The sequence below is a fragment of the Chionomys nivalis genome, chromosome 9 (assembly GCF_950005125.1).
Source record: "Chionomys nivalis chromosome 9, mChiNiv1.1, whole genome shotgun sequence".
Lineage (NCBI taxonomy): Eukaryota > Metazoa > Chordata > Mammalia > Rodentia > Cricetidae > Chionomys > Chionomys nivalis.
In genome coordinates this window covers 43032853-43059594 of record NC_080094.1, presented here as the reverse complement: position 1 = coordinate 43059594, position 26742 = coordinate 43032853, and the positions used below count along the sequence as shown (strand labels likewise).

At 47.1% G+C, this 26742-nt stretch overlaps 1 protein-coding gene across 4 annotated transcripts in view; it reads right to left on the bottom strand.

Moving 5' to 3' along the window:
* Positions 1-18501: 18501 nt before the first annotated feature.
* Rassf2 (Ras association domain family member 2) overlaps positions 18502-26742 on the bottom strand; it is a 36060-nt gene continuing 27819 nt past the window's right edge. For all 4 annotated transcript variants that reach the window (XM_057781219.1, XM_057781220.1, XM_057781221.1 and 1 more), the window contains exons 7-11: positions 26527-26628; positions 24990-25041; positions 24374-24495; positions 22258-22355; positions 18502-19413 (exon numbers count right to left, since the gene is read on the bottom strand). In XM_057781219.1, coding sequence (XP_057637202.1) covers positions 19344-19413; positions 22258-22355; positions 24374-24495; positions 24990-25041; positions 26527-26628 — 444 coding nt within the window. In that variant the 3' untranslated portion in view covers positions 18502-19343. The remainder of the gene's footprint in view (positions 19414-22257; positions 22356-24373; positions 24496-24989; positions 25042-26526; positions 26629-26742) is intronic.

Sequence of the window (26742 nt, the reverse complement as noted above, 5' to 3'; positions counted from 1 at the left end):
ACCTGGCAGGCTAGCTGAAGAACGGGCTAAGGTGACTTCTGACCCCTGACAAAGGCAATGTCCAAGTGTGAATGAAGAATGTGACTGGGGCTCCCAATGGTCCCTCCAAATACTGTCTGTTGGGACCACAAATGACTTTATTCTTTGTTCAGCCTTAGAGGAAGTCTCCATGTTATTCAATCCAGTCTTGTCATGGAAAGAATCATCTTCTTTCCTTTATCATTACACTCAAAACCCAAGCTTACCAACAGTAATGCTACAAGCTGGGGTCCATCCCACTGCACAGCCTGAGGCGGAGTTCAAATGCAATGCTCCATACAGGAGTACAGGGAAGACCCTTTGAGAGAATGCACAACACACCTCAGACTTTGCCCAGCCAGGAGCAAGGGAGCTTTACCCACCAGCAAGCCTGGCACAAGGTAAGGTGGCTCCAAACAGAGCAAAGACAGGCAGAGACAAAGACAGGCAGACCAGAGACAGGCAGAGACTGAGACAGGCAGAGACAGAGACAGGCAGAGATGGAGACAGGCAGAGACAGAGACAGGCAGAGACAGAGACAGGCAGACCAGAGACAGGCAGAGACGGAGACAGGCAGAGATAGAGACAGATAGAGACAGGCAAAGAGAGACAGGGAGAGATGGGGACAGGCAGAGACAGAGACAGGCAGACCAGAGACAGGCAGAGACAGAAGACAGAGGCTTCTGTGTGCTCCCCTGGTGGACTAGCATGTTGAGAGAGATCTGACAAAGCACATGGGTAGGGGACCTTAGAAAGCTCCCTGTGGACATGTAGGGGGAAAAGCAAGGTGTGACCAGCCTTGCACTCTGTCCTCTTTCTTTGAAGAGTGAGAAACTCCAAAGCCACACAGAGTAATTCAAGTTCACAGCCTATCTCCAGGCTCCTTGGCACAGAGTCCTCCTATGCTTATCCTGTACCTTAGTACTGAGAAGCCTCATTCCTCGAGGCAAAATTCCCAGTGGGCATCTCCACCAGAGAACCAGAGAACCCAGAGAAACAGCTTCGGTCCAAACAGGAGGTGAAGATGAAGGTGTCCGTCCTGAGGAAACAGAAGGCAGACTTTCTCAAGCACCATTGTTCCCAAGGGCCAGCACACCAAGGTACTGTGGGGACCAGCTGAAGGACACCCTGGCCCCGGCTTTTGTCACTGCTTCCTGATATTAGCAAGATTAGGGGCCGGCCAGAAAGGAAACCCACCGAACAAAGAGGCAGAGGAAAGTCTGAGGCCCCCCGGGGAGAAGTTGCAGCTGGCCCAGCAACTCTTGTCCTGTGCAGGGAGGTGACGACTATGAAAACAAGCTTTTGCCTGGGAATCTATTAAGGGTGACATCACTGCCAGACTAGGCACCAGCTCAGAAGACAGGGATGGAGTTCAGCAGATGGAGATTTTTCTATATGTGTTTAAAATTCATGTCTAAAACCTGGATAGACAAACATGGAGATGCCCATGCCCCCATGAGTCTCTATGCACCTCAGTACTCCCAGCTCCTCTGAATGAGAGTGTTTGGAGACCAGGCCCCCACAGGTAGGGTCATATGAAGCTGTCAGAACTGACGAGCCCAGATCCAATCTCATCAGAGGCGTCCTTTCAAGAGGAGAAAAGTCTGTGCTTTGGTGTCCCCATGTAGACGAATACTGAGGTCCTCAAAACCAAGGAGTGATTAAGGATGTTCGAGATAAGCAAGACAGAGCCCCTGCTGAGGATCACTGTCTCCGACCTTCTCAAAGCATTCCCTCCTAGCTACTGATGCTTACTCAGAGACAAGTGAGTATCATTAACCTGTGTGCTGAGCAATGTATGTGTATGTGTGGTGCGGGGCATGTGCTCACACGTGTGCTGGTATGAGCATGTGGAGACCAGAGGGCAATCTCCGGCCTTTCCCCTCAGGCACCATTCACTCTCCTGTTTAACTTAGGATCTCTCACTGGCCTGGACTTCACCAAATCGCCTCAACTGGCTGGCAATAAGCCACAGAGATCTGCCTGTCCCTGCCTCCCCGGCACTGGGATTGCAAGCTTTTACGACCAGGCTCAGCTTTTCTGTACGGGTTTTGAACTCAGGACCTCACGTTTGCCTGGCCAACTGCGCCGTCCCCTCAGGCCTAGTCTTTCCGGGGTTTTGTGAGGATTTTAGTCTAAGCAGTAACAACAGGAGTAGTTGCTTCCAGTTAAGAAACCAACACTAATCATCTCTACAGCCCCCAGGAGATGAGAACAAATGATATACCCATCGGGCTGATGAAGAGTTTTGGGTTTTTTTTGTTGTTTGTTTGGTTGGTTTGGTTGGTTTTTTTGTTTGTCTTTTTCGGGATTTTTTTTTTTTTTTTTTTTTTTTTGAGACAGGGTTTCTCCGTAGCTTTTTGGTTCCTGTCCTGGAACTAGCTCTTGTAGACCAGGCTGGCTCGAACCCACAAAGATCCACCTGCCTCTGCCTCCCGAGTGCTGGGATTAAAGGCGTGCGCCACCACCGCCAGGCCGGGCTGATGAAGAAACGGAGGTGGGAGCACAGACACGATAGAGGGAATCAAGATTTTAAACCTGAGAATTCTGACTCAGTAAACAGGAGAAGAGCTGGGAGCGGAGGCGCACACAGCTAATCCCAGCACTCAGGAGGCAGAGGCAGGTGGATCTCTGTGAGTTCAAGGCCAGCCTGGTCTGCATGGGGAATTCCAGGACAGCCAAGGTGACACAGTGAAACCTTGTCTCAAATGTAGTCATTTATTTTGTTTTTCGAGATAGGGTTTCTCTGTGTAGCCCTGGCTTTCCTGAAACTTGCTCTATAGACCAGAATGGTCTGACTCTGTAGACCACTGGGTGCTTGCCTCAAATTTAGGAAGGAAGACAGGGAGGGATTAAGGGAGGGAAAATACCAAAGTGCAAAACTGATCATAAACTTTGTCCAAAACGACTGAATTGGGGAAAGTATAGCTCCAAGGTAGGAAGCAATTTCATCTTTCCTCTTACCTTGGACCAAAGGTGCAAACCAAGTAAGCACATCAAGGTAAAGAATGTGGCTAACCTGGGCTACAATCAGAAGTACTAGGTTTTAGGAAAAATCTTAAGATGAGTCTCTAAGCTGGCACAAAGAAATCCAATCAGACCAGATTAAAACACATCAAATGCCCATGTTTAATAGACGGCAGTCCCTGGTGGCGGGGACATGGCAGGGGGAAAACAGAGCACGTGCGCAAACACAGACACACGAAAACACCCATGTGTTTTTTCTGGTGCAAGCCTAAATAGCCTGGGGAGTGGTCCTGACCCTCCCCAGGGAGGGGTCAGCACTTGGCAGGCTGGCAATTGGAGTCCAAGCCAGCGCAACTTCCAGGGGGCTTCCAATCATCCCAGACTTCTTGGATATAGGGGTGTTAGAGGACTGGGGTGATGCCCCCAGGTTAATATTACATTCCTGACGCTTTAGATATAGGGGTGTAACAAGGAGCTGAGGTGATATTTATGACCAAACATCCCAGATGTTTCCAATCACTAAGGTGCCAGGTAGTGGTGGTGCATACCTTTAATCTCAGCACAGGGAGGCAGACTCTGTGGCCAGCCTAGTCTACAGAGGGAGTTCCAAGACAGCCAGGGCTACACAGAGAATCTCTCTCTCTCTCTCTCTCTCTCTCTCTCTCTCTCTCTCTCTCTCTCTCTCTCTCTCTCTCTCTCTCTCTCTCTCTCTCTCTCTCTCTCTCACACACACACACACACACACACAGAGCCCTGTTAAAGCTGTTACGGTATAGCATCACCACCAGGAGCACCACCAGGGGGCGTCCTAACATCGCCCAGGATGCACAAGGGCCCAACTCAGGACTTTCACAGTTGATGGACAGATGCCTTTCAGGGAGTGTTGTTGCTGTTTTGTTTTATATCTTTCATTTTTTATAAGCCATCTTTTAGACAGGTTGAAAGAGGGGCCAATATTTCCTTAACTCCAAATCAGGACACACAATGACCCTGAAACTCTTCTAGAGGCACCAGTGTGCCCTGCCTCTCTGTAGGTGCCCTCTGGAGATGAGTTTTCTTGTTTTTTAAATTTTTAAAATATGTACATTGCTGTGAAGGTGTCAGATCCCCTGGACCTGCATTTATATACAGTGGCAGCTGGGAATTGAACCCAGGCCCTCTGTAAAGGACAGTCAGTGCTCTTAACCGCTGAGCCATCTCTCCAGTCGCCTGGAGAGGAGCTCTTTGGACCTTCCCTAGTGAATGCTGGAAAAGCATCAGTTGGAAGTCCTTCCTGGACGGAGGCCGATGTGAAGGATGTCCCCAAGACACATAAACTGCCTCACGCACTCATCCATCATCCCAAATCCCAGAGGGAAAAAGAAAGATGCTTGCACCTCCTGAGAGAAGTGCTCTAAGATGTCTTAATTTAGCACAATGACGTCACAATACAGTACTGTGATGGAACACTGTGGTATCACAATGAACACTGGCTCACTGTAAAGTTAAACTGTGACATGGTAATGGCACAAAGGAACAATGTAATAACACAATGCCACATTATATCACATTGGAGCATTGTAACAGTGCACTAGAATGCGGTGATGTCACCATTCAGCACCGAGCTGTCAGAGTGGGACATGGTGGTAGCAAAACTGCAGCAGTGTGATGGCACAGTTCATACTGTAAATTCACATGGAGCACTGTGATGTCACAGTCTAGAATCGTGATGTCACAGTCTAGCATTATGATGTCACCACAGAGCCCTGTGACGCTGTGCTAAAGCGTCACATGACACAGCGGAACTGGCTGGAGGACACAGGTATGATGGGCTGTGGAGAAACACAAGAAAGAACACTGATAAACTCTGATTCAGGAGCCTAAGGCAGAGACGCCCCCAGCCAGGGGTGCACAGACTTGAATTCATCCAACCAAGGAAAGCCTGTTTCTAACCTTGCAGATCCTTGGGTGAGTTAATCCAGAAATCAGTGGCCATACGCTCATTCCATTGGGAAAGCCACTCACCCCTGCAGTGCAGACAAGAAAGGTGTTTTGAACAGAAGGAATACAGCAGTGAACAAAACAGAGAGAGCTCTGCTTTCTGGAAGCTTCCACTACAGAGAAAGGAATGGATAGTAAGCAAGACCTTATACTGCATGACTGGATGAAACAAAACAAGGTGAAGGATGGCTGAGAAAAGGTTGGATTGGGACTGCAATGTTGACCGCATGGGTGTTTGATTATTCTGGTTGTCTGAGATAGCCTCACAGTGCGCCTTGGGCTAGCCTCAAACTCACTATGTAGCCTAATCTCCCTATTCTCCTACCTCATATCCCAAGTGCTGGGATATTATAGGTACTCGCCGCTATCACAGCATATCCAGATGTCCAGTGAGAAGAGTCCCTGGGGACGGGAGGCACTAGCTGGGTTGTCAAGATGGACTGAGTCCTGGACAGTGAAAATAAAGTGGAATAAACTGGCCACGCCAACATCTGCTATCTTCTCCTGTGTGGGTAGATGGAGGAGCAAGATCACAGGTGTGTAAAATGGGTTAAGGATCCACTGGGGGCTAGGATGAGGGTATCGAAGATTATGTAGGAGTTCTAAGTTCATTCTAGGTGCAACTGGAAGACACTGGGGTTCGAGATGAAGGTAGAGAAAGGTAGAGAGACTCCTAATCTGGTCAGTTCAGGAATCACAGCTGGGCAGAGATTAAAGAAGAGCAAGGAAGCAGCCATAAAGCATCCAGAGATAGAAGTACTCCAGAAAGTAGATGGGCCCTTGGGAACCAAGTAATATCTTAGCCACAGTTAGGAACCATGAAAGGGACCAGACCCAGGAAAGTAAGGAGGTACCAAGTTCACTTGAAGTAAGTAGACGATGGTAGGTAGCAATGTAGGCTCCCAGAGGTTGCCAGCAGTACTGCCAAAAAGTGAGTCAAAGAAAAGAGACATATGATTGCCGATCATGAGAAGGAAGGACACTGCCAAACCACTGGCCTGTGCTCTGCAAATGTCCCATTAGGGTTCCACAGAATGAGCTAAGGAGGCCTGGTGACCAGAGCCCAGACAAGGTGAAGCCAGGGCTTTGCAAAGACCTCTGTCATTATGTTTGTCTAGCAGATACCTGTAGGCTCTGAGCTCCAAGGCAACCACAAGCACCAGTGACTGGGTTCCTCAGGTCAGAAAAACCAACCTGGGACTGGAAATGACCTCATCAGAGGTGAGGCAAACTGGAGCAAGGCACTTAGTTGAGAACAAACAAAAAACCAGGTCACAGTAACATGTCCTTCATGCTTACAAAGAATAAGCTGGCCTTCAAAGTCACTGCCTGGCTCCTCCTCTGGGATGTGCTGTCTATGCAGAGGTGAAAATCCTGAATATGCCCTTTTCTGTCTCCATGTCCAGGACCTTAATTGTTCCTAGTGTCAAATTCCAGGGTGGGGGGAAGAACCCAAGCTTTCCCAGCTGTCTGGGGAATGCCCCAGCATTGTGTGGTGACAATGAACTAGAGAGCTGGCTGAGAAGGGAAGCCAGGAGCTAGGGCTGCAGTTAGGACCAGGATGTTTATGGTTCAGTCGGCCCACGTTGTGCATTTTCTTGACCACTGATCAAGAGCATTCTTTATGTCTAACCTCACCTTTCCCAAACAACTTTGTGTTTTCCAGAGCACAGTGGACATCGTGTCAGAACCCTGAAACCTGTGAACTCTGTAGGAAGAGACGTGGCCTTGCAAGTGAGACTGAGAGGGGGGTAACTGTACAGAATTATTTAGAAGGACTCTAAAGAAATACTTGGAGTGTCTAACTGGGCATGGTGGCACACACTTTTAATCCCAGTACTTGGAGGCAGAGATCTCTGATTTCAAGGCCAGCCTGCTCTACAGAATGAGATCCAGGATAACTAGACATACACAGAAGAACCCTGTCTTGTAGCATATTTGATAAAAACTGATAGAGGAGTTCAACCTAAAGGTCAGAAAAGCAAAGCAGTCAGCCACTGGCTCTTACCTCTACATCAGCCCAAATGTTTTAGAAAGAACCCTTAATATCAGACAGTAGACTGTAAGGTGACAAACTATAAACAAATGCTGTGGGAGAATGCTCTTGTACACTGTAAAGATCTGTCACTCAGTTTATTAAAATGCTGATTGGCCAGTAGCCAAGCAGTAAGTATAGGTGGGGTGAACAGACTAAGAGAATTCTGGGAAGAGGAAATACAGATAGTCAGTCACAAGCCAGACGCAGAGAAAGCAAGATGAGAATGACTCATTGAGAAAAGGTACCAAGCCACATGGCTAAAATATAGATAAGAATTATGGGTTGACTTAAGTTGTAAGAGCTAGTTAATAATAAGCCTGAGCAATAGGCCAAACAGTTTATAATAATATAAGCCTCTGTGTGTTTCTTTGGGACTGAATAGCTGCAGGACCAGGCAGCTTCCATCTACACTTGTCTTGAAAAAAAAAAAGTATTTGGAAGGCTACCTGGAGTGGAGGTGAGTATATTTTTAGGACATCCAAGAAGTTTTGATGCTAAAGTGTACAGGCATGCAGAAGAGCTGAAATACTGACCTCTAATGCACTGTTACTTTAAGCAGATACACCCCATGCTGCAAACCCACTCCACATGCACATTTGTGTCTAGGGAAGGAGTGCTGAGGTGGAGTAGGATGGTCTTCTTTGGGGCATCAGACCTTAGATCATTATCTGATGTTACTGTAAGCATTAGACAGAGCTTAGAGTTAACTTTAAGCTCACTAGGACTTAGGGCCTTGGGATCAGAGCCAAGATAAGATTTGGAGTTGGGAATGCCTTGGGCATCTCTGTGACTCTTTTTATGTCATTAGAAATCCTTAGGAAGGTGATCTGTCATTAAGGAGGGCAACGTAGGTTAGGGCTCTCAACAGGGTATAAGTGGGCTTATGGAACTTAGAGTTTAGTAAGTAATTCATGGTTAATTAGGCTTTAAATTTGTTAGTATTCGGGGGACTTAGGGTGTAAACTGAAGTTTCCTGTCCTGACTACTCAGTCCTAAATAACTGACTAAATAAATGCTCAATTGATAGCTCAGGCTTGTTACTAGCTAACTCTTACATTTAAATTAACCCATATTTCTATCTATACCTGGCCACATGGCTAGTGGCTTGTTACCTCATATTTTACACATCCTGCTTGCTGAGCAGCTGGCTGGTGTCTCTCCTGACTCCACCCTCCTTCTTTCCATCATTCTCAGTTTGGCTTTCCCACCTAACTTCCTGCCCAGCTACCAGTCTGTAAACTTTTTATTAACCAGTGAGAGTAAGACATATTCATAGTATAGAAAAGGATTGTTACACAGTATTGAGGTCAATCGTACATTAATCCATCATCATTGGGAATTCCGGGTCTTCAGGGGCAACACATCCCTAGGCAGAATTAAAGTCAAAGTAACTAATCAGAGCTTTGTTTGGAGGCATGAATGTGTTCAATCATTAATAAGTGATGTAGTTCGGATGAACCATTGTCAAAATGTCTGCTCTATTGCCTGCTGGGACTGAGGATATTTTCCAATTGCTATGGTCTTTTGAAAGTTTTCTTTTTCTTTCTTTCTTTTCTTCTCTTTTTTTTTTTTTCTCTTCCCTTTAAGAGTTTTGGCCACTAGGGGTCATCCAGGATCTTTTAGGATTCTTTTGGGTCATGTAGGGTTGAGTAACAGGAGTCCGGCAGCTTAGTGTTGCTTTGATGTGTGTCTCAGTGTTCTGCACGGGATGATGCATCATTGCTTAGGGCTGTCTGGATTTGGATTGGAAGCTTATAGGATTGTTTGGTGACGTAGTTCTCAAGCTTAGTGCGTACAGGAAGGCACACAGGAAGAGTAAAGCTTGACAGGAATTAGATTAAAAATTGTATTGGAGAGCCTGCTGCAAGGACCCTGCCCATCCTCCTTTGACATGGGCACAGGCATGCAACTGCACACATACGAGCCTACATTATATACACAGACAGCACACTCATACTCTACATACAAACCACATACAGAACACACACGCGGTTTTTAATTAAAGAAAAAGAAAAGAAAACCAGCCTTAGAAGCCACACACACCCCAAAAATAGAATCTGAATCTTAGTATGTAATAGAGCCATCAGTATTCTGAGAAACTGCCCAGGTGATGGCAATGTGTGCATCAGATTCATGTAGAGAAGAAGCACAAGACTACAGTGACCTAAACACCAACATCTCGTGAGAACTTCAAGAAAGATGCACATCTCCACCCACCCCTCTGCAGAATGAGGAACTATTGTAGCCCGGCAGAGTTAAGTTCCTGTTAACTCTGTTACTCACTGAAGCTCAAACACACTGATATGAGGATTTCCTTGGGTTTTTCAGGATCCTTGAGGTTTAGAGGGTGGGGAATTCTGGGGGCATTTTAAGATCAGTCAGCTGGGTAATTCTCAGGCCATGTGTTGCTGGTTTAGTGTCTACATCCCTGAGCGGGCACCAGAAAACATCTGAGACCATTAATTCTATCTGATAATTTTCCAAGTCAGTTCAGCAATAAACCATCACTGCCACTACCTCTCAACTCTCACCTGGTTCTTGAACTTGTAGCCCAGGTCTCAGGTGCCCATGTAGGGTGGGGGAGCATGGAGCGGTCTGTGTACAAGATCCACATCAGCCAGAATCCCCACGAGAGGGCTTGAGTGGTCAGGGGAACATTACCTCTGTGCCTAGTTCTTTTTCATTTTTTAAAAGATTGTGTGTGTGTGTGTGTGTGAGAGAGAGAGAGAGAGAGAGAGAGAGAGAGAGAGAGAGAGAGAAAGAGAGAGAGATCATTCCATACCTTTGGACTTAGTAAACAGGAAATTTGATATAAAAGCCCATGTAATAGAAACATAGCCTAACCGTTAGGCCATTGCTTTCTTGGACTTTTACACATCTTCCTGCATTCGCATCAAGCATGCTCCTTTTTCTACTTTACATGACAACTGCCCTAGTTTCATTTCTGCTGCTGTGACAGACACCCTGACGTAAAGCGACTCAGAGGAGAAAAGGGTTTATTTCAGCGTACAGTTCCAGACCACAACCCTTCATTGTGGGAAGTCAAGACAGGAACCCAAGGCATGATCTTGAAGGCAGGCCTGCTTGCTGTTCCACAGCGCATTATTTCTGACCAAGAAATGCACTTCCCAGCCAGAGAAGAACAGCAGGAAGCAGGGGAAAGCGGCTTGCTAGCTGGCTCTAAAGCAGCCTTATATCCAGCTACCTTGGTGTGCGGCTCAGTACCACCTGCCTAGTGGTACCAGCCATGGTGGGCTGGGCCCTCCTGCATCAGTTAACGATAAGAACAATCCTGAGCAGACACAGCCGTAGATCATCTGGTCCAGGCAATCCCTCAGGTGATGCTCTCCTCTCAACTCTAGGGTGTGTCGACAGTTAAGGTTTACTGGCACGATAGTCTGACATCACTTTTAAAATTATACTTGCAATGGCTGAATAACATTTATGTTTATAGTTTAATTTTAGCTGAACCTTTATCATAAAAGGCATGAAACACCTACTTGGTGTATTGAGGTTAGCTGAATCTATAGATAAATTTGGGGAGACTGCTACATTTCTAATCTATAAAGTACATCTTTCCATTTCTCTATTTTTTTCAACTTTTATTAGATTCTATTCCTAGAAATACAATGTATTGTATCCATTCTCATTATTTTAGCCACTTTGAAATTTCATTTAATATTTCTTCTGATTCATCTCTAGACTATTTTGAGCATTTTAAACTAAGTCTGTATTTTCTGGTTTCTTTTAATGGGTCATAGATGTTGTTACTTCTAGTTTTCTTTGTTCAAGAGCTTTGGGCCAAACTATTTGATTTTTGTAGCAATTTATTTTATTGCCAAAATCTGGTTATGGAACTTTAACCAAAATTCTATTTCTCATATATAGTCCTTATCTTTGGATCTTTACCTAGGATCATTTTGGACCAAAGCTTTTGAAAGTACCAGACAGTTATTTGGTATGTGTGGGAGTTCTCAACAGTTTCTTCCCAAAATTATAGCCCAGACATCTCTGAGACATAATTATCTCCCATTAGTTGGGCACACCCACACTGTCCTGTTCCTTCTACCCCAATCTTGGCATCAGTTACCCTTCCAGAAGCCTTCGAACTACTGACCCCAGGCGGTTATGCAGGTGTGGATAGGGGGACCATGGCAACTCAGAGGGGCTCAGTGACTAGCAGGGGACATGCTGAGTCAAGAGTTGTGGAGTGACGCCCAGGACGCTGGCCTCTTGGCACCACTCATCCTATGGGCTCTCTTTTCATTTCGTTGCGGGGAAGTTTTCAGCTCCATGCAGTCACACAGAGTTCCAGGTATTTGCTTTTGTCACATGTGCCTTTTAGGGTCATATCCAAAGAGTCAGGATAGAAACTATCATTCAGACGATCAGTCACAGCTGGAGAGTGGGATTAGTGGTTAGGGAGCACTGGCTGCTCTTCCAGTATGTGTGCTGGATTCCCAGGACCCGTGTGGCAGCTCACAACCATTTGTAACTCCACTTCCAGGGGACCCAACACGCTTTACTGGCCTCTGAGGGCACCAGGTATGCACAGGGTACACATATAGCAATGCAGACAAAATGCCCACGCATATAAACTTAATTGATATATTTTAAAAGATTAATCAATTCCAGAACTCAGCATGGAAGTGTGAATGTCAACACTGTACTGTTTACTTGAAACGTGGGGGGAAAGTAGAACCCAAGTGCCCTTACATTACAGCCCTGGCTTCAACACATCAAATGTGGTAATTGCATGATGATAGATGTGTTAATTAATGTTACTGTGACAACAACTTTATGCTATATATCAAATCAGTTTTATTGAAGTATAATTGATAAAAGCTGTATTCACTCAATGGTGACTAGGATAAGCATGGGTGCTAATTTGTCGTGCAGTTCCTACCAATGTGCCTGCCGTTTTAAAACTTGTAAAATTAATGTACACATTTTAAAGTATGTATTTGTAATGTGTCACTTATATAGAGTAAGTGTGTGTATGGTGTATGTATATATATGTAACTTACGTGTGGTTTTTTTTTTTTTTTTTTTTGAGACAGGGTTTCTCTGTAGCTTTGGAGCCTGTCCTGGAACTCCCTTTGTAGACCAGGCTGGCCTCGAACTCACAAAGATCCGCCTGCCTCTGCCTCCCAAGTGCTGGGATTAAAGACGTGCGCCACCACCGCCCGGCCTTACGTGTGTTTTTGAATCATAAGTGATGATGGTTTTGGAGGGGATCATTTTGGTTTGGGATCACTTTAAAGGAAACATAGCAATGGCAATTTCACCCAAGTTCCATTTTCAGTAGCTTTTGTTTATATTTAAGTACCCCAGTACCTTATTGAGGTGCATCTCAGATCTGCTGGTAGAGTCTTATACTCACAGAGAACCCCACTAGGTAAGAACTGCAGCATGGGAAGCAGACAGCATGGCGCCAAATCAAACCCATTTCCACAAAGCACAGCGAGAACCGCCAGTTGCCCTGCAGGTCGCGGATCCTTGTTGGGAAATCCAGACACTCTTAACTTTTATGAGGACTGCTGCCTGCCTGGACCTTTGTGAGACCCCAAACCAATCATCTGTCTCTTCTCTATGTCACCAACAACCCTGTGATGTGCACCATAAAATCTGCTGCATTTTGAGGAAACATCATTACAGTCCTTTCTTGGTTGTTTTCTTGTTCTAGAGAATAGATTATGGTTATTATTTATCCTTCCTGGCCAGGTTTCCCCAGCTTTATAAACCAACCTTCCCTCCCCTGTGTGTGTGTGTGTGTGTGTGTGTGTGTGTGTGTGTGTGATTTACAAGGAATTAGCTGAATAAGATACAAGCCATCTGACAACTGATGTTGAGTGCTGGAGCAAAACAGAGGAACTGGGAAACACAGGAGCTGTGGCAGGCCATGCCTACAATCATTGCATTCACTTGGACTCTGTAGAGTACATAAATTTGCCTTTGGGAATGTTGTCCGTGGAATTAAATAAATAAAAGCTGCCTGTTGAGGACTGTGGACCCCCTGCCTGCCGGAGTAAACAACTTGTCTTCCTATGCTTGCAGCTGCTCTTAGCAAACAACTTGTTTTGCAGCTGCTCTGAGCACGAGACCCTCAGGAGTTCCTGATGGCAGGGGAGTGGTTTCTGGTGGGCTTGCAGCTGAGAGTTAGGGCATGACCATTAGTCAAGGAGACCCAATATAAACTGCCCTGGAATACACTAAAAGGGACATTCTTGGCGTTGCGTGTGTGTGTGTGTGTGTGTGTGTGTGTGTGTGTGTTTCAATCTCTAGGCCCTTGCCTGACTTGCGAACTGTATGGTAGTGCCTAGCACATAGAGCAGGCATTGTGCTACAGCCGCCCACTCCCAACCCACAGTTGGTTGAATCCGGTGATATGTCATCTGCAGATAGAGAGATCTGACTATATTTACACACACACATACACACACAAATGGAAATGTTTTAAGGAACTTGCTTATGCAGCTGAGCTTACAGTTCAAGTTGTAAGTACAGCACAGGTTGGAAGCTGAACTACTCCAACCTTGAAGACTCAGCCTGTTTTGTTTTCTTTCATTCTTTTTTTTGTTTGTTTGTTTTTTTTTTGTTTTGGCCTCCAATTGCTTTGAAGAAGCCCACCCACATTGTGGAGGGCAATCTACTTCAAGTCTATTGGTTTAAATATTGAATTCACCTAAAAATCAAACAACAAACAAAAAGCTCACAGCATCTAGCATTTGATCAAACATCTTGGAGTATGTCCTAACCTCTAGCACAAATTCTAATTGGTCCTAATAATAAAAACCTGGTGTCAGATATCGGGGTAAATGCTGAAAGATCAGAGAAGGAGCCAGCCTCTAGAAAGACCTTTTACGTTTACTGAATCCTCAGACTAAAGGGGGCAAGATCCTGTCTCCACGAATTCTCAGACTGAAGCCTGAGCTCCTGTCTCCTCCTGCCTTACATTCCTCTCTCTGCCCAGCCATATCACTTCCTGTCTCCACCTCCCTAGTGCTGGGATTAAAGGTGTGAGCCACCACTGCTTGGCTCTGTTTCTCTTTTAATCCTGTAGCCCAGAATGGCCTTGAGTTCACAGAGATCAGTCTCCCTAATGCTGAGATTAAAGGTGTGTGCCACCACTGCCTGGCCTCCTCTATGGCTAACTCTGCACTCTGATCTTCAGGCAAGCTTTGTTAAAGCTCAAACAATCACCACACTAACCAACTTGACAATTGCCACCAGCCACCATGCGCTTACAACTTCACCAGAGTGGAACATGAGGGGCAGTCTGAGAGACAAGCTCTTGGAGACATTCAGTGGGTGCTTCCAATGAAGCAGGGTAAGGTCCCCACACCCTAGTTTGCAGACCAGATTCATTCAAGATCCTAATGAGCTGGGGATAAATCCAGCCCTACTATGTGGCAGGTCCCCAGCTCCTTCTACCACACTTGTGTGCACCAGTGGCCTCAGCTAAACTTACAGAAGAATACACTTGTTTTGCTTCTGATCTAAAACAGTCAGTGGTGGCCGGGCGGTGGTGGCGCACGCCTTTAATCCCAGCACTTGGGAGGCAGAGGCAGGCGGATCTCTGTGAGTTCGAGACCAGCCTGGTCTACAAGAGCTAGTTCCAGGGCTAAGCAGATGGCTTAGAGGTTAAGAGCACTGACTGTTCTTCCAGACGTCCTGAGTTCAATTCCCAGAACCCACATGGTGGCTCATAGCCATCTATGATGAGATCCAATGCCCTCTTCTGGTGTGCAGGCAAAATGTAGACCGAACATGGTATGCACAATAAATAAATCTTTAAAAAAAAAAAAAAAAAAAAAAAAAAGAGCTAGTTCCAGGACAGGCTCCAAAACCACAGAGAAACCCTGTCTCGAAAAAACCAAAAAAAAAAAACAAAAAAAACAGTCAGTGGTTTGATTTGAGATCCCCAGATTCACATGATGGGACCTTGGTCCCCAGTGGGAGAAGTGCTGTGGGGTGACTGGGTGAACTCTACCCTGGTGAACGGGATAACCTGCTCACGGATTGTAGGACTGTGGGCTACTGTAGGTGTGGTTCTGTTTTCAGCTCAAGCGTGTGTACTTAGTGTGCACAAGGCCGGGTTCAACTCCCAGCACCAACAAAATGAACTCTACCATGATTTCTCGGTCTTGCTACGTGGCCCCTCTGATCTCGCTGTACATCACAAAGGCTCCCACCAGATGCTGACTCCATGCTTGTAGACCTTACAGGCCCCAGAATAAGAGCTAGATGAGCCTTCTCTGTATGTTCCCTGTCCTCTGCTATTTTGGTACAGCAACAACAAATGGACTAAAAACATCACAACTAAGTCTGGGCACATCCAAACCATAAACCCCAGGGGATGGAAATTGGATTATGGGCTAAACTGTGCCTTCCTCACCTTACAACCAATCTCTAGAAGCAGAGCTCCCCGCCCAAGACCCACCCTCCACCTTACAACCAACCTCTAGATGCCTCTCCCCCGCCCAAGACCCACAGACCACATCCACAGGGACTTTCTTCTAACACTGCTTTATTTAAATAAGGTCTAAGCCAGGTGCATTTAAAAAAAAATATTTAAAGGTTACAAACCCATGGTTCCCCACCGAGGCCTCATCAGATCATGTTAAGATGCCTACACATGTTGGTTTATTAGTTCAGAACCAACGGTTGAGACGAGCCGTGTACCATTTCTAATAGGCAGGTTATAACAGAAAAGACTCCACACTACTAAGAGGGAAACTGAAGGACACCAAGAGCAACCCCAGAAGCCAGCAGTCTGGAGATGGAGGCTTTTCTGAAAGTTCACAGTCAGGAACCTCCGTGCTCAGTTTAATGGGAATAGGAGGGAAAGGAGGTGTATGCCAAGACTCAGTGAACACTTTCAGTTAGTCCGAAAGAATGAATGTGAGCTTATTCTTAGCAATGATCTCTCATCTGGCAGGAGCCAGGCTGGACAGAAAACAACAGAAGTAAAAACTTCACAACAGGCAGTGCTGAGGGGGTGGGCTCAGGGCGGCCTCCTGTCTCCTCCCTCACCCCAGACTTGCTGCTGTGGGATACTCAAACTCCTTTGGTCACTGGCCGTATTTCTTTCTTGGAAATGTATCCCTGATCCCCAAGTTCTCCATGTTACAAAGCTTCAAATAAAATATGGGTTTTGTTTTGAGGTTTACTGGTTACTTGGTTTTATAGGAGCTGGTATTTCTTGAGTGTTCTTGAAATTTGGCCTGCTTCCTTGTCTTTCACGCCCTCAGCCCCGAGACCAAATAAACACACAAAACACAGTCCTTGCCAAGATGTTTTTGCATGGACAACAGATTTTGGAAGATCATCATATGCCACAGAGAAAACGATAAAATGTCTTTATCTGGAAGTTTCTAGAAATAGTTAGCAAAGGAGAAGGGTGCAAATGTTTCTCCTGCAAACCTCAACTTGTCTCAGACCAACATCTTGGCCTTGGGCCATGGTCCAGCTCTTGAGCTCTCTCCTCAGCCTCGGCTGTAGTCTGTCCATTGTGAACTGTGTGCTCCTCACCAGAAGCACAGGCAGGCTGGTGTTTGGGCTTTGGGCCCCTTTCCAACTAACACCCCCCCCATCTGCTTTAAGCCATCACCTCCCCACTGATGTGGTCACTAGAATGTGAGCCTGGGCTGGAGTTTGCCGCCCCACCTGACGGTGCCTGGTGCATTGGTTACCTTGGAACATAAGCCCTTGCAGCTGGGGAAAAGGAGTTCAGAAGCAGCCAAACCACTTCTCACACGTTGGATTAGCAGCCCCCCCTCCAAGCCAAGCGTTGGCCTTTTATTCCTCAGGATTTCAGGTTCACTGCACACAATTACATAAACCTACACGAATCAGTCTTGAAGTTCAAAGTCGCGAGGCCAAATGACACCAATGAGAAAATCTAGTTGCCACGGTAAAGGTCTGTTTAGCGGCAGTTGTCTTAAAGGTTCCCAAAGTTTACGGGGTGGGGCTGGCTCTGGAGTCTGACACCAGGCCCTGCCACACTAAGCAGTTCCTCTACCACGGGACCACACCCAACTGCAGGCTTTTTTCTCTCTCTCTCTTTTTTTTTTTTTTTTGTGGTACTACAGACTGAAGGTGGCGTCTCACACACCAAGTGCTCTGCCACTGAGTCACACCCCTAGCCAACTTCCTAAAATTCTCCGTCGGTTATTTAGATGTGAGAAATGATTCTAGGGGGAAGACCAAGACGGATTAGTGGATATGTACCCCAACTCTCTTTCTGAAGCCCACATTTTTAAAGTCAACACCTTGGCAACACCTTCTTGGAGAGCCTGGCAACCCGACACTCCACAACAGTCCCATATTAACAGGATCACAAACCAGAAATCCCTTTCCAGTGAGAGTCAGTGCTCTGTAGAAGGCCCCCAAGTCCCAAAGGAGAATTATGGGGTAATATAGGCTCTGAACATTCAAGATAAAAATAGGTGGGAGAGAAATTATCCAAATCATTTCCTCAAATATTTGCACCCACAAAGCTGCCCTTCAGCTGTCATAAAGGACCCCCAGCTCCCTGCTGAATTCTGGTTTTACTGAAGTCCACCGGTTTATGATTACAAGGGAAGCAGCATCCCCTGCTTGTAGTTTTGTGCTTTGCTGATGTCCCCTGGAGATAGGAGTGACACTACGGTCCTCTGGGTTTCCATCACACTGCCCGTGTGATGTTCGGTGCTGCCCTGGCAGAGGAGCTAAGTTACTAAGTGATATCCAGCAAAATGGCTCAGAGATGCCCCAGTTATGGGCTGCTCATCTTGCCTGGTTGCGTCTCACAGACCAGCACCAAGCTCCTACCATCTATCTATCCCATCTCAAATGGTGCAAGCCACACTGGTGGCCAGCTGCATGACAGTTTCCCTAGCAGAGGGGGTACAGGGCCATTCCTGCCCATTCTACCGATGAGGCTGATTCTAAATATCAGCAGCATAGCTTCTCAGAGGCTAAGTGAGCACCGTCCCCTCTGCCCACACTTCACAGGACTCCCCAGAGAGCTTCCTTGACCCCTGTTTTAATCAACAACAGGACAAGTCTTCATTCTTGGAATCCATCTCTGTGTCGAAGGTGAAGAAGCTTGCAAGTGTGCAGAGCCAGAAAGAACAATGTGTTCGCTTTAAACGCAAAGCCCCAACTCCCTGTGGGGACGACTCCCGCTGATGTGACTGTGCGCTGGGACTTGAAGGCCCATCATTTCAGCAGGTGGCCTCTATTCATCCCTTCAGCCCTACCGGTGAGCACCTTCTGAATGGCGTGTGAGCAGGCCGGAGGTACGTTCATTTCAGAAGACCTTTCTTCAAGCCGAGGAGGACACCAAGAACTCAAGCGGCAACTGAGAGGGCAGAATCACTCAGCGGCCTCTACAAAGCCAAGAACAGAGGCAGAGTCCACTCTCTCCAGGTGTCCACACAGGACAGGACATTCATTGTGCTGCTATCTCCAATGATAACTCTGCAGTGCAAAAACTCGCGGACACAGCCGGGTGGTGGTGGCGCATGCCTTTAATCCCAGCACTTGGGAGGCAGAGGCAGGCGGATCTCTGTGAGTTCGAGACCAGCCTGGTCTACAAGAGCTCGTTCCAGGACAGGCTCCAAAACCACAGAGAAACCCTGTCTCGAAAAACCAAAAAAAAAAAAAACTCGTGGACACATTGCATCTGCCCCACAGTGACCTCACGTTTCCATTTCACTTGACTTGCCCCCAAGGGCATGGGGCTATCACATCGCTAATTCCCAAGGATCTCATAGTCACCCATCCTTCTTGGCAAATGGGGAGAATCTCTGCTACAAACCTTCAGCCATTCCAAATGGTGAGCCTGCAGGACCCTCTTCCCTTTCAAATAGGGCAGATATGTGTGACTGCCGTTGGCACCTGAAGGGGCAAAAGCCTTAGCTCCTCCCCTGTTCTTCCTGCCCGGGAGCAGTGTCTGCCACCTCGTGGCACCCGTGCTGGCTGCTTGGAATTTAATTGCATGTGAAAATATCAAGGAGGCACATGGACATAAGAAGTACACGTACGCATATTTGAGTGTGCACACACATACACCCAGGTATGTAAGCACACACATACACATGCTCAGGTATGTGAGTACACACACACTAGGACATGTGAACACACACCTTGTGGGGCCTCCTTAGAGAATAAAACAAAGAAGGACAGGGGTCCAGAAATAGGGAACATTTCTTCTGTGTCCTACTCCAGGGAGCAATGCTGGCTTCTGGGGGGCTGCAGAGGTTTGTGTGGAAGGCCGGTGCCTAGCTTCCCACGGGTCTTCTCAGGTCAGCGGCAGCCCCTGGAGTGTCTGGATTCCCCTTGCTCCCGTGGCTCAGATAGTCTCGGGGGTCTCTGCTATCTCCTCCAGCCTTTGCCGAATCATTAGCCGAAGCACGGTGTACCTGAGGACCGAAGCAGCCTGAAGTAGATGGCAGTCTACAATATGTCTCTTGTGCCTTCCCTGTCACCCAGGCAACACCAGAGCCAACCATCCTGCTCCTTAGCTTTCGTCATTGGCTACTCTCGCTACTCCACACGTCATCATTGCTATTCACACTACTCCACACGTCATCATTGCTATTCACACTACTCCACACGTCATCATTGCTATTCACACTACTCCACACGTCATCATTGCTACTCTCGCTACTCCACACGTCATCATTGCTATTCACACTACTCCACACGTCATCATTGCTATTCACACTACTCCACACGTCATCATTGCTATTCACACTACTCCACACGTCATCATTGCTACTCTCGCTACTCCACACGTCATCATTGCTATTCACACTACTCCACACGTCATCATTGCTATTCACACTACTCCACACGTCATCATTGCTATTCACACTACTCCACACGTCATCATTGCTATTCACACTACTCCACACGTCATCATTGCTACTCTCGCTACTCCACACGTCATCATTGCTATTCACACTACTCCACACGTCATCATTGCTATTCACACTACTCCACCCGTCCTTCCATACTAGGGTGACAGTGAAGGAGCTCAACTCCAAATTAGGCTCTTTCACTATGGCTACAAAGTGTGGCAAACAGTGGCTAGAAACGCGAAGATGTCAACAGCCAGGATCCACTGAGTGCTCACTCTGCCAGAGGCCCTGTGCACAGTATGCTCATGAACCTTAATCAAGGCTGAAATATACAAAGTCACCAGTATTTCCCTTTCTAGGGGAGCGTATTAAAATAACAACCCCGTATGGGTCTGCCTATACCAGTTCCGCTCGCACAGAAGAAACCCTGAACTACTGAACACACAATTTCATGGCTGGTGGGTGACTTCAGTTTCTCTAGGATGTTCTTGAGCCGTGACACTGCCGGAGTGGGCACCATGGTGCAGGGCCCAGGAGGCACACGCCTCAAGCTCGGAGTTTGTACTTTATAGCAAAGGCTATGTTAAAGTCTAGGACATAGTAAGTGTTCAACAAAATGTCAGTTGTTGTCATACTAATTGCTGAAAACAGGAAATAAATATGTGGCTTTATCCTCCAACACCAGATTAACCACCTTCTATTATAGCTACCGAAGGCAGTCTGTTCTGTGACTAAAATGAAATCATCTATTGCTCCCAGAAGAAGTTTGCTGAACTCTTCAACTCAAATGAAATTTCCAGAAGACACACATCTGAAGGAGGAAGGATGTGAAGGGTTTTCGAGTGGGCAGCTCTGGCCATCTCTGCTGCGCAGACCACCTTCCTAAGGTTCCCAGGACATCTGTGTTTCAGCATTCTCTGCCTGTACCCCTTCGGGACATGCCCCAGGACCTGTGCTGACCCTCAAATGACCTCCAGACTTTGCCCTCATAAACCTCAGATCCTGAGCCTCATCTGAGGGAACACCAACTTCCTTCTGGGAGCCTCATCACATAGCTGTGACAGTACCATACCATCACCTGAACGTGCTTCCTCCGAAAGTTTATGTGTTTGGAGCCTCATCTCCACATGGTGATGTTTGGGTAACAGTCAAAACAGTCTCACAAGACTCCAGTTAGTTCTTAAAGTAACAAGTTCTTATAAAAAGCTCATCCCAATTCCCCCTCTAGCTTCCTGTCTCATATGTGGTCATCATTGCCACGCCATGTGCCATAAGGCCCTCACCAAAGCCAAGCAGATGTGGGCTGCACATGCTCTTAGAACCCCAGAAGTGTGAGCTAAATGAACCTCTTTTCTTTTTAAATAGCCCAGCCCCGAGTGTTTGGTTACAGAAACAGACAATAGATTAAGACCCAGGAGAGAGGAACCTCTCTATTTCTAAAGTCAGATTCCATCGAGATTTGAGGCCAGCACATTCTTTCCCAGAGTTCTTTCATAAAAGGAAAGGAAAAGGTATTTAGCTATCTCATATCCAAGTAAGCTGCTGACACAAGAAGAGGGAAACAGAATGTCACTTCTGGTGTCCCTGTCTGAGAGCTGGGTCTGCCAGTAGGCAACCCTCTGGCACCTGTCCCCACCGGGCAGCAGAATGATGTATAGCCATTGATTAATAAAGAAGCTGCTTTGGCTCAATGACTTAACAGAGTAAAGCCAGGCGGGAAATCCGAACAGAGATGTAGAGGGAGAATAGGCAGTCAGAGAGATGTCACGCAGCTGCCAAAGGAGAAAAATGTAATCTGCCAGCCAGAACCTTACCGGTAGACCACGAGCCTCATGGTAAAATAAAAAATAATAGAAATGGGTTAATTTGGACTGGAGAGATGGCTCAGAGGTTAAGCGCACTGGCTGCTCTTCTAGAGGTCCTGAGTTCAATTCCCAGCAACCACATGATGGCTCATAACCATCTGTAATGAAATATGGTGCCCTCTTCTGGCCTGGAGGTGTACATGCAGGAGGAACATTGTATACATAATAAATAAAAAAAAGAAAAAGAAAATGGAAAAGGAAACTGCTCTGTATATTAAATCGAAGTAAATGTTAAAAAAAAGAAATGGGTTAATTTAAGATGTAAGAACTAGCTAGCAATATGCTTAAACTATTACGCCAACAGTACTGCAATTAATAGAGTTTCTGTGTGATTACTTCAGGTCTGGGCAGCCGAGAACAAACGAAAGGCCTTGGCCTACAGCAGAATGATTGGGGCCCTGAAACCCAGCCTGACCCACTCCTCATTGTCCCTGGCTGATATCTGGTCTGTCAGCAAGCAGTCCTCTGGCACCAGTGTCCACAGGGCGGCTGAACAGAGGGGCCCTGAAACCCAGCCTGACCCAGACACCACGCTCACTTGCGCATCAGCTTCTCCACCTCCCGGTCTTCTTCCTCCTGGAGTTTCTGGATGAAGCTTTTAAGGACTGGCATCTCAAACTTGATGTACTGGGCCACCTGGGAAGGGGGAGAAAAGAAATCCCGTTGTTACAAAATACTTTTGCCATCGCTCTCCTCAAGGCACAAAGCCATCAGAAATCTAATTTCCCACGAACCCAGGATTTCCTCATTCTACCCCAGGCTGGTCCAGTCCGCATGAAGAAGCCTGTGTTTATAGGATTCCATCTTGTGATTTCTCAGTTCTCATTTAACTAGAAGCCCCAACTCCGGGGACTTCACACAGAAAAGGACTTCCCTCTCATGCAGGGATTCCGAGAAGGAGCTCCTAGGGCTGGAGGTGTAGTTGGGGGTGTGAGGGGTGGGTTCTAGCCCTCTCTTCCCGCTCGGCTCCGGCGCCTCATCCGGGGGCGCGCGCGGTTCCCTCGCTCCATCTCTCTTCCCGGGGGAGGATGGAGGAGGGTCTCGCCGCGTGCCCCGGGCCCCCTGTCTCGGGCCCCCTGTCTCCGCCGACCTCGGCTCGGCTCGCGTGCCATGGCGCTGCGGCGCGCCTGTCGGGGAGGCGGAGGGGGGGTTGGCGCACTTTTTGGGTGGAGGTGGGCTCTAAGCTCCATCCCCAGAACTGCAACAAATCAAAGACCAAAGAAGACCTTAATAAACTGCTGTGCTCTCCCCAGATGGGATGTGAGGAGTCATCACAGCCCAGACTCCTGTCTCCAGTCTCTAGGTAGCCAAATAGGCACTTGCTTTAGGGAAGAGACTGACCTGGTCCAGAGAGTTAAGACAGGGCTTTTCCTCCCCAGCCAAAAAAAAAAAAAAAAAAAAAAAAAAAAAAAAAAAAAAAACCCAAACACAAAAAAACAGCTGAGCAGTAGTGGCTCAACTACTAGATTACCCGAATTTGGCCACCAATATAAAAACTGTTTCCCACAGTAGTGGTGCATGCCTTCAATCCCAGCACTCAGGAGGCAGAGGCCGGAGGATCTCTGTGAGTTCAAGTCAGCCTGGACTACAAAGTAAGTTCCAGGACAGTCAGGACTATTACACAGAGAAATTCAGCCTCCTCAAAAAAGAAAAAAGAAAAAAAGAAAGAAAAAGAAGAAACAAACAAAACCGGAACCCTGACCTACTCTCTCAACCTTCCTCCGGGTATTTAATACTCTCCCCTACAAATGCTCGGCCTGCCTAGGTCGCTTGCGGTAGCCACTGGAATTTCTGCAGACTTGACACATTCTAAATAAGTGGAGGCTTAAAACGAGCCTCCATTGTTTGTACTAGTTTTTTTAAATTGTTTACAGATTTATTATTTGCGTGTAATATGTATACATTACATGTGTGTGAGAACAGGTGCTCAAGAAAAGGCTTGCACGTATCATGGTGCGTGGGTCAGAGGGAAACCTTAACAGAGTGGCCCAGGAGGGGAGGATACCCCAGGGAGTCTCCTGCCTCCACCCTCGGTCTCACTCTAGAGCACTGAAATCATTGGCACATGCTGCCATACCTAGGTATAGGTGGGTCCTGGGGATTCGAACTCAGGTGCTCACATATGTACAGCTCTTTACCCACTGTGCCATCTCCACAGCCCCTGTACTAGTTTCTCATGCTCCAATCACCTGCCCTGGGAAAGACAGCCCAGGAAGATGACAGCCCAGGAAGATGTTGCCCTTCAGCTGGGTCTGAATAAGATATTAACTCATCCGAGCCGAGCACAGGGCTGCTGCTATCAGCTAGCAGAATCATGAGGAAAAGAGTGAATGTCATAAGGTACTTGGATTTGGGGGTGCTTGTTATTGTACTAACACTCAAGAAAAGAAATTCCCTGCTGAGTTCTCAGTGTTGGGAGCATGCTTCCAAAGTCCTCAGGGCCCCAGTGCCCTCGGAAGTCTAAAGAAATTTATTCCTCTAACAATCCCACAGGGCCCACCCTCAACTGCTGTCAAAAGAACCTGATATGAAAGCATGACAGCCATAGGGACAAAGCTCTGGTCAAAAAGTCACACTGTAACCCAGTGAGTCTCCTCCCCCGCCACCCCCGACCCCTGCTGCTGAGGACCGACCACCACACAAAAGGGACTCACATCATAGGTAACCTCCTCCACCTGGTCCTTCTCCATCAGGAAGACCTTGGAGACCTGTTCACAGGGGCCCTGGAGGATGCGGGCGATCAGGGGGTAGTCGGAGTTCTTCAGCTTCTGCTTTTCTGAAAGTGATAGAATCAAGGCACCCTGAGCTAAGCCCAAGAGCTTTCTCACCAGGAATGGTGGCCCACTCAAGAGTCCAAACGGGACAGGCAACTTAGGAGATGCAGCCACACAAGACAGACTGTGTTGGGATGAACTACTCAACATATGTGTTGTTAAAAGTAGCCCCACTACACACACACACACACACACACACACACACACACACACACACACACCATGTCTCAGACCCTCTGGAAGACACCACTCAGGAGGAACTGGGCATCTGCCTCCAGAGAAAATCCAGTTCATTTTCTAATAGGCAGTTAAGTATCTAGTATTACAGCTCACGCGGCACTCCCTGGGGCACCTGTCCCACAAGCTCACCAGGCTTGGGGACAAACAACATTTAGAATTTTAGGAAACATTAACGAAGGAAGAGAGGGTTTTGCTTTGAACTTGCTATTTTGAGTTAATTGAAGGATCTGAAGTGTACTGGGCCCCTCAGACTCACCACCACTGGTATGGACCACGTACAGGGCAAACTCCTCTGCCGAGTTCTCAATCTGAATCAAGAGGGGAAAGAAAAGAGTGGAACATCCCAGCCTTGAGCCATTCCCTCTCCTCCCTCCATTTTCTGAAGCCCGCTCTAGGCTTCTACAAAGTATGAGTCTTTTGTTTACAACCGAGGAGGACGTGCAACAGGCGGGAAACTGTCAATCACGGTAGATAATAGCAGCGGAGCATCCTTCACCCACAATGAAGGATGTTTCCGATTTCAGAGGTTTTCAGTTTGCGGATTTGGGCAGGAACTTTACCAGCTTAGAGCTTCCTTCTACAAAAACCTGAGACCCAAGGCGACAACTGAGTCATGCCATTGCTCGTTAAGTTTCTGAGGTTGGTGCATTTTAGGTTTCAAGCTTTTGGGCCGGAATAATTAACACATATCAGAATGGGAAGCCCACACACTTAACATGTGTTCACTCATACTGTGACATCCCATAACATGTGAGTGAGCACCACCCTCCCACAAATAAAAAGCCAGAGCACAGACAGGTTAAGGCAACTTGCCCCACCCCGCTGTCTGGCAGGTGGTCACAGGGACCCAAACTCAGAGCCTTGAGTCCTAGGTTTCACTGACTTCCAGGAAAAATAAGAATCCTCTAGTCAGTCAGAAGTGAAGTGGGCAAGGGTGCTTGCTACATAAGCCTGGCAACCTGAGCTAGATCCCTAAGGTCCACACAGAAGTGGGGGGAGAGAATCAACTCCACAAAGTTGTCACCTGACTTCCGCAAATGCATCGTGGCACATGCACCTGAACATACATCACAGCACACGCATACACAAATAATAAACAAAAAATTAAAAATACATGAATGCAAGGGATGAGGGTGTTTGTTGCTCTGTACGAGGACTTGGATTTGAGTCCTAGCCCCAAGAAAGAACTGAATATATAGATAAAAATAAAATCATTGGGAAAAAAATAAAAAGAATACAATACTAGCTAAGCTCATACGTATAGTCCCAGCTAGTCAGGAGGCTAAAGGCCTAGGATCTCTTGAGCCCAGGTGTTTGAGGCCAATCTGGGCAATACAGTGAGGTCTCGCCAGGAGGTGGTGATGCATGCTTTTAATCCCAGCACTCAGGAAACAGAGTCAGGTGGATCTGAGTGAGATCCAGGCCAGTCTGGTCTACAGAGTGAGTTCCAGGATAGCCAGGACTGTTACACAGAGAAACCCTGTCTCAAAAAACCAGTGTATGAGGTCTCATCCCCCCAAAAAAGTAAATAAGCAATCCTTGGTGTTTTAATTGACATCTTGACACAATCTAGAATCACTGGGAAATGAGCCTCAGAGAGGGATGTCTAGAGTCTGTTGGTCTGCGGAAGTTATCTTGATGTTAATCGAGGCGGGGGATCCGCTCACTGTGGATGGGACAATTCTCTAGGCAATGGATCTGGGGTTGTAGAAGAGTGGGGAAACTTGCCAGGTTCCCCCACCCACCTCCCTCCCTGACAGCCCCGAGGCTCACAGCCAATGGAGAGAACTTACCTTAAACTTGTTGAGAAGCAGCTTCAGGACCTGGGGGGTGGTCATGGTGCTATTGATGCGGACGTTGGTGACAGAGCCATAAGCTGGTGTGAAAACTGATGTCTGTCAACAAAGGGGTCTGGTTTAGGGCAGAAGTGGGGACAAGGACCGAGTCTCAAAACCAATGAGTAGGGAGCCCAGGGACAGTTTTAAAAACATGTCGAGGAGAGCCCCAGG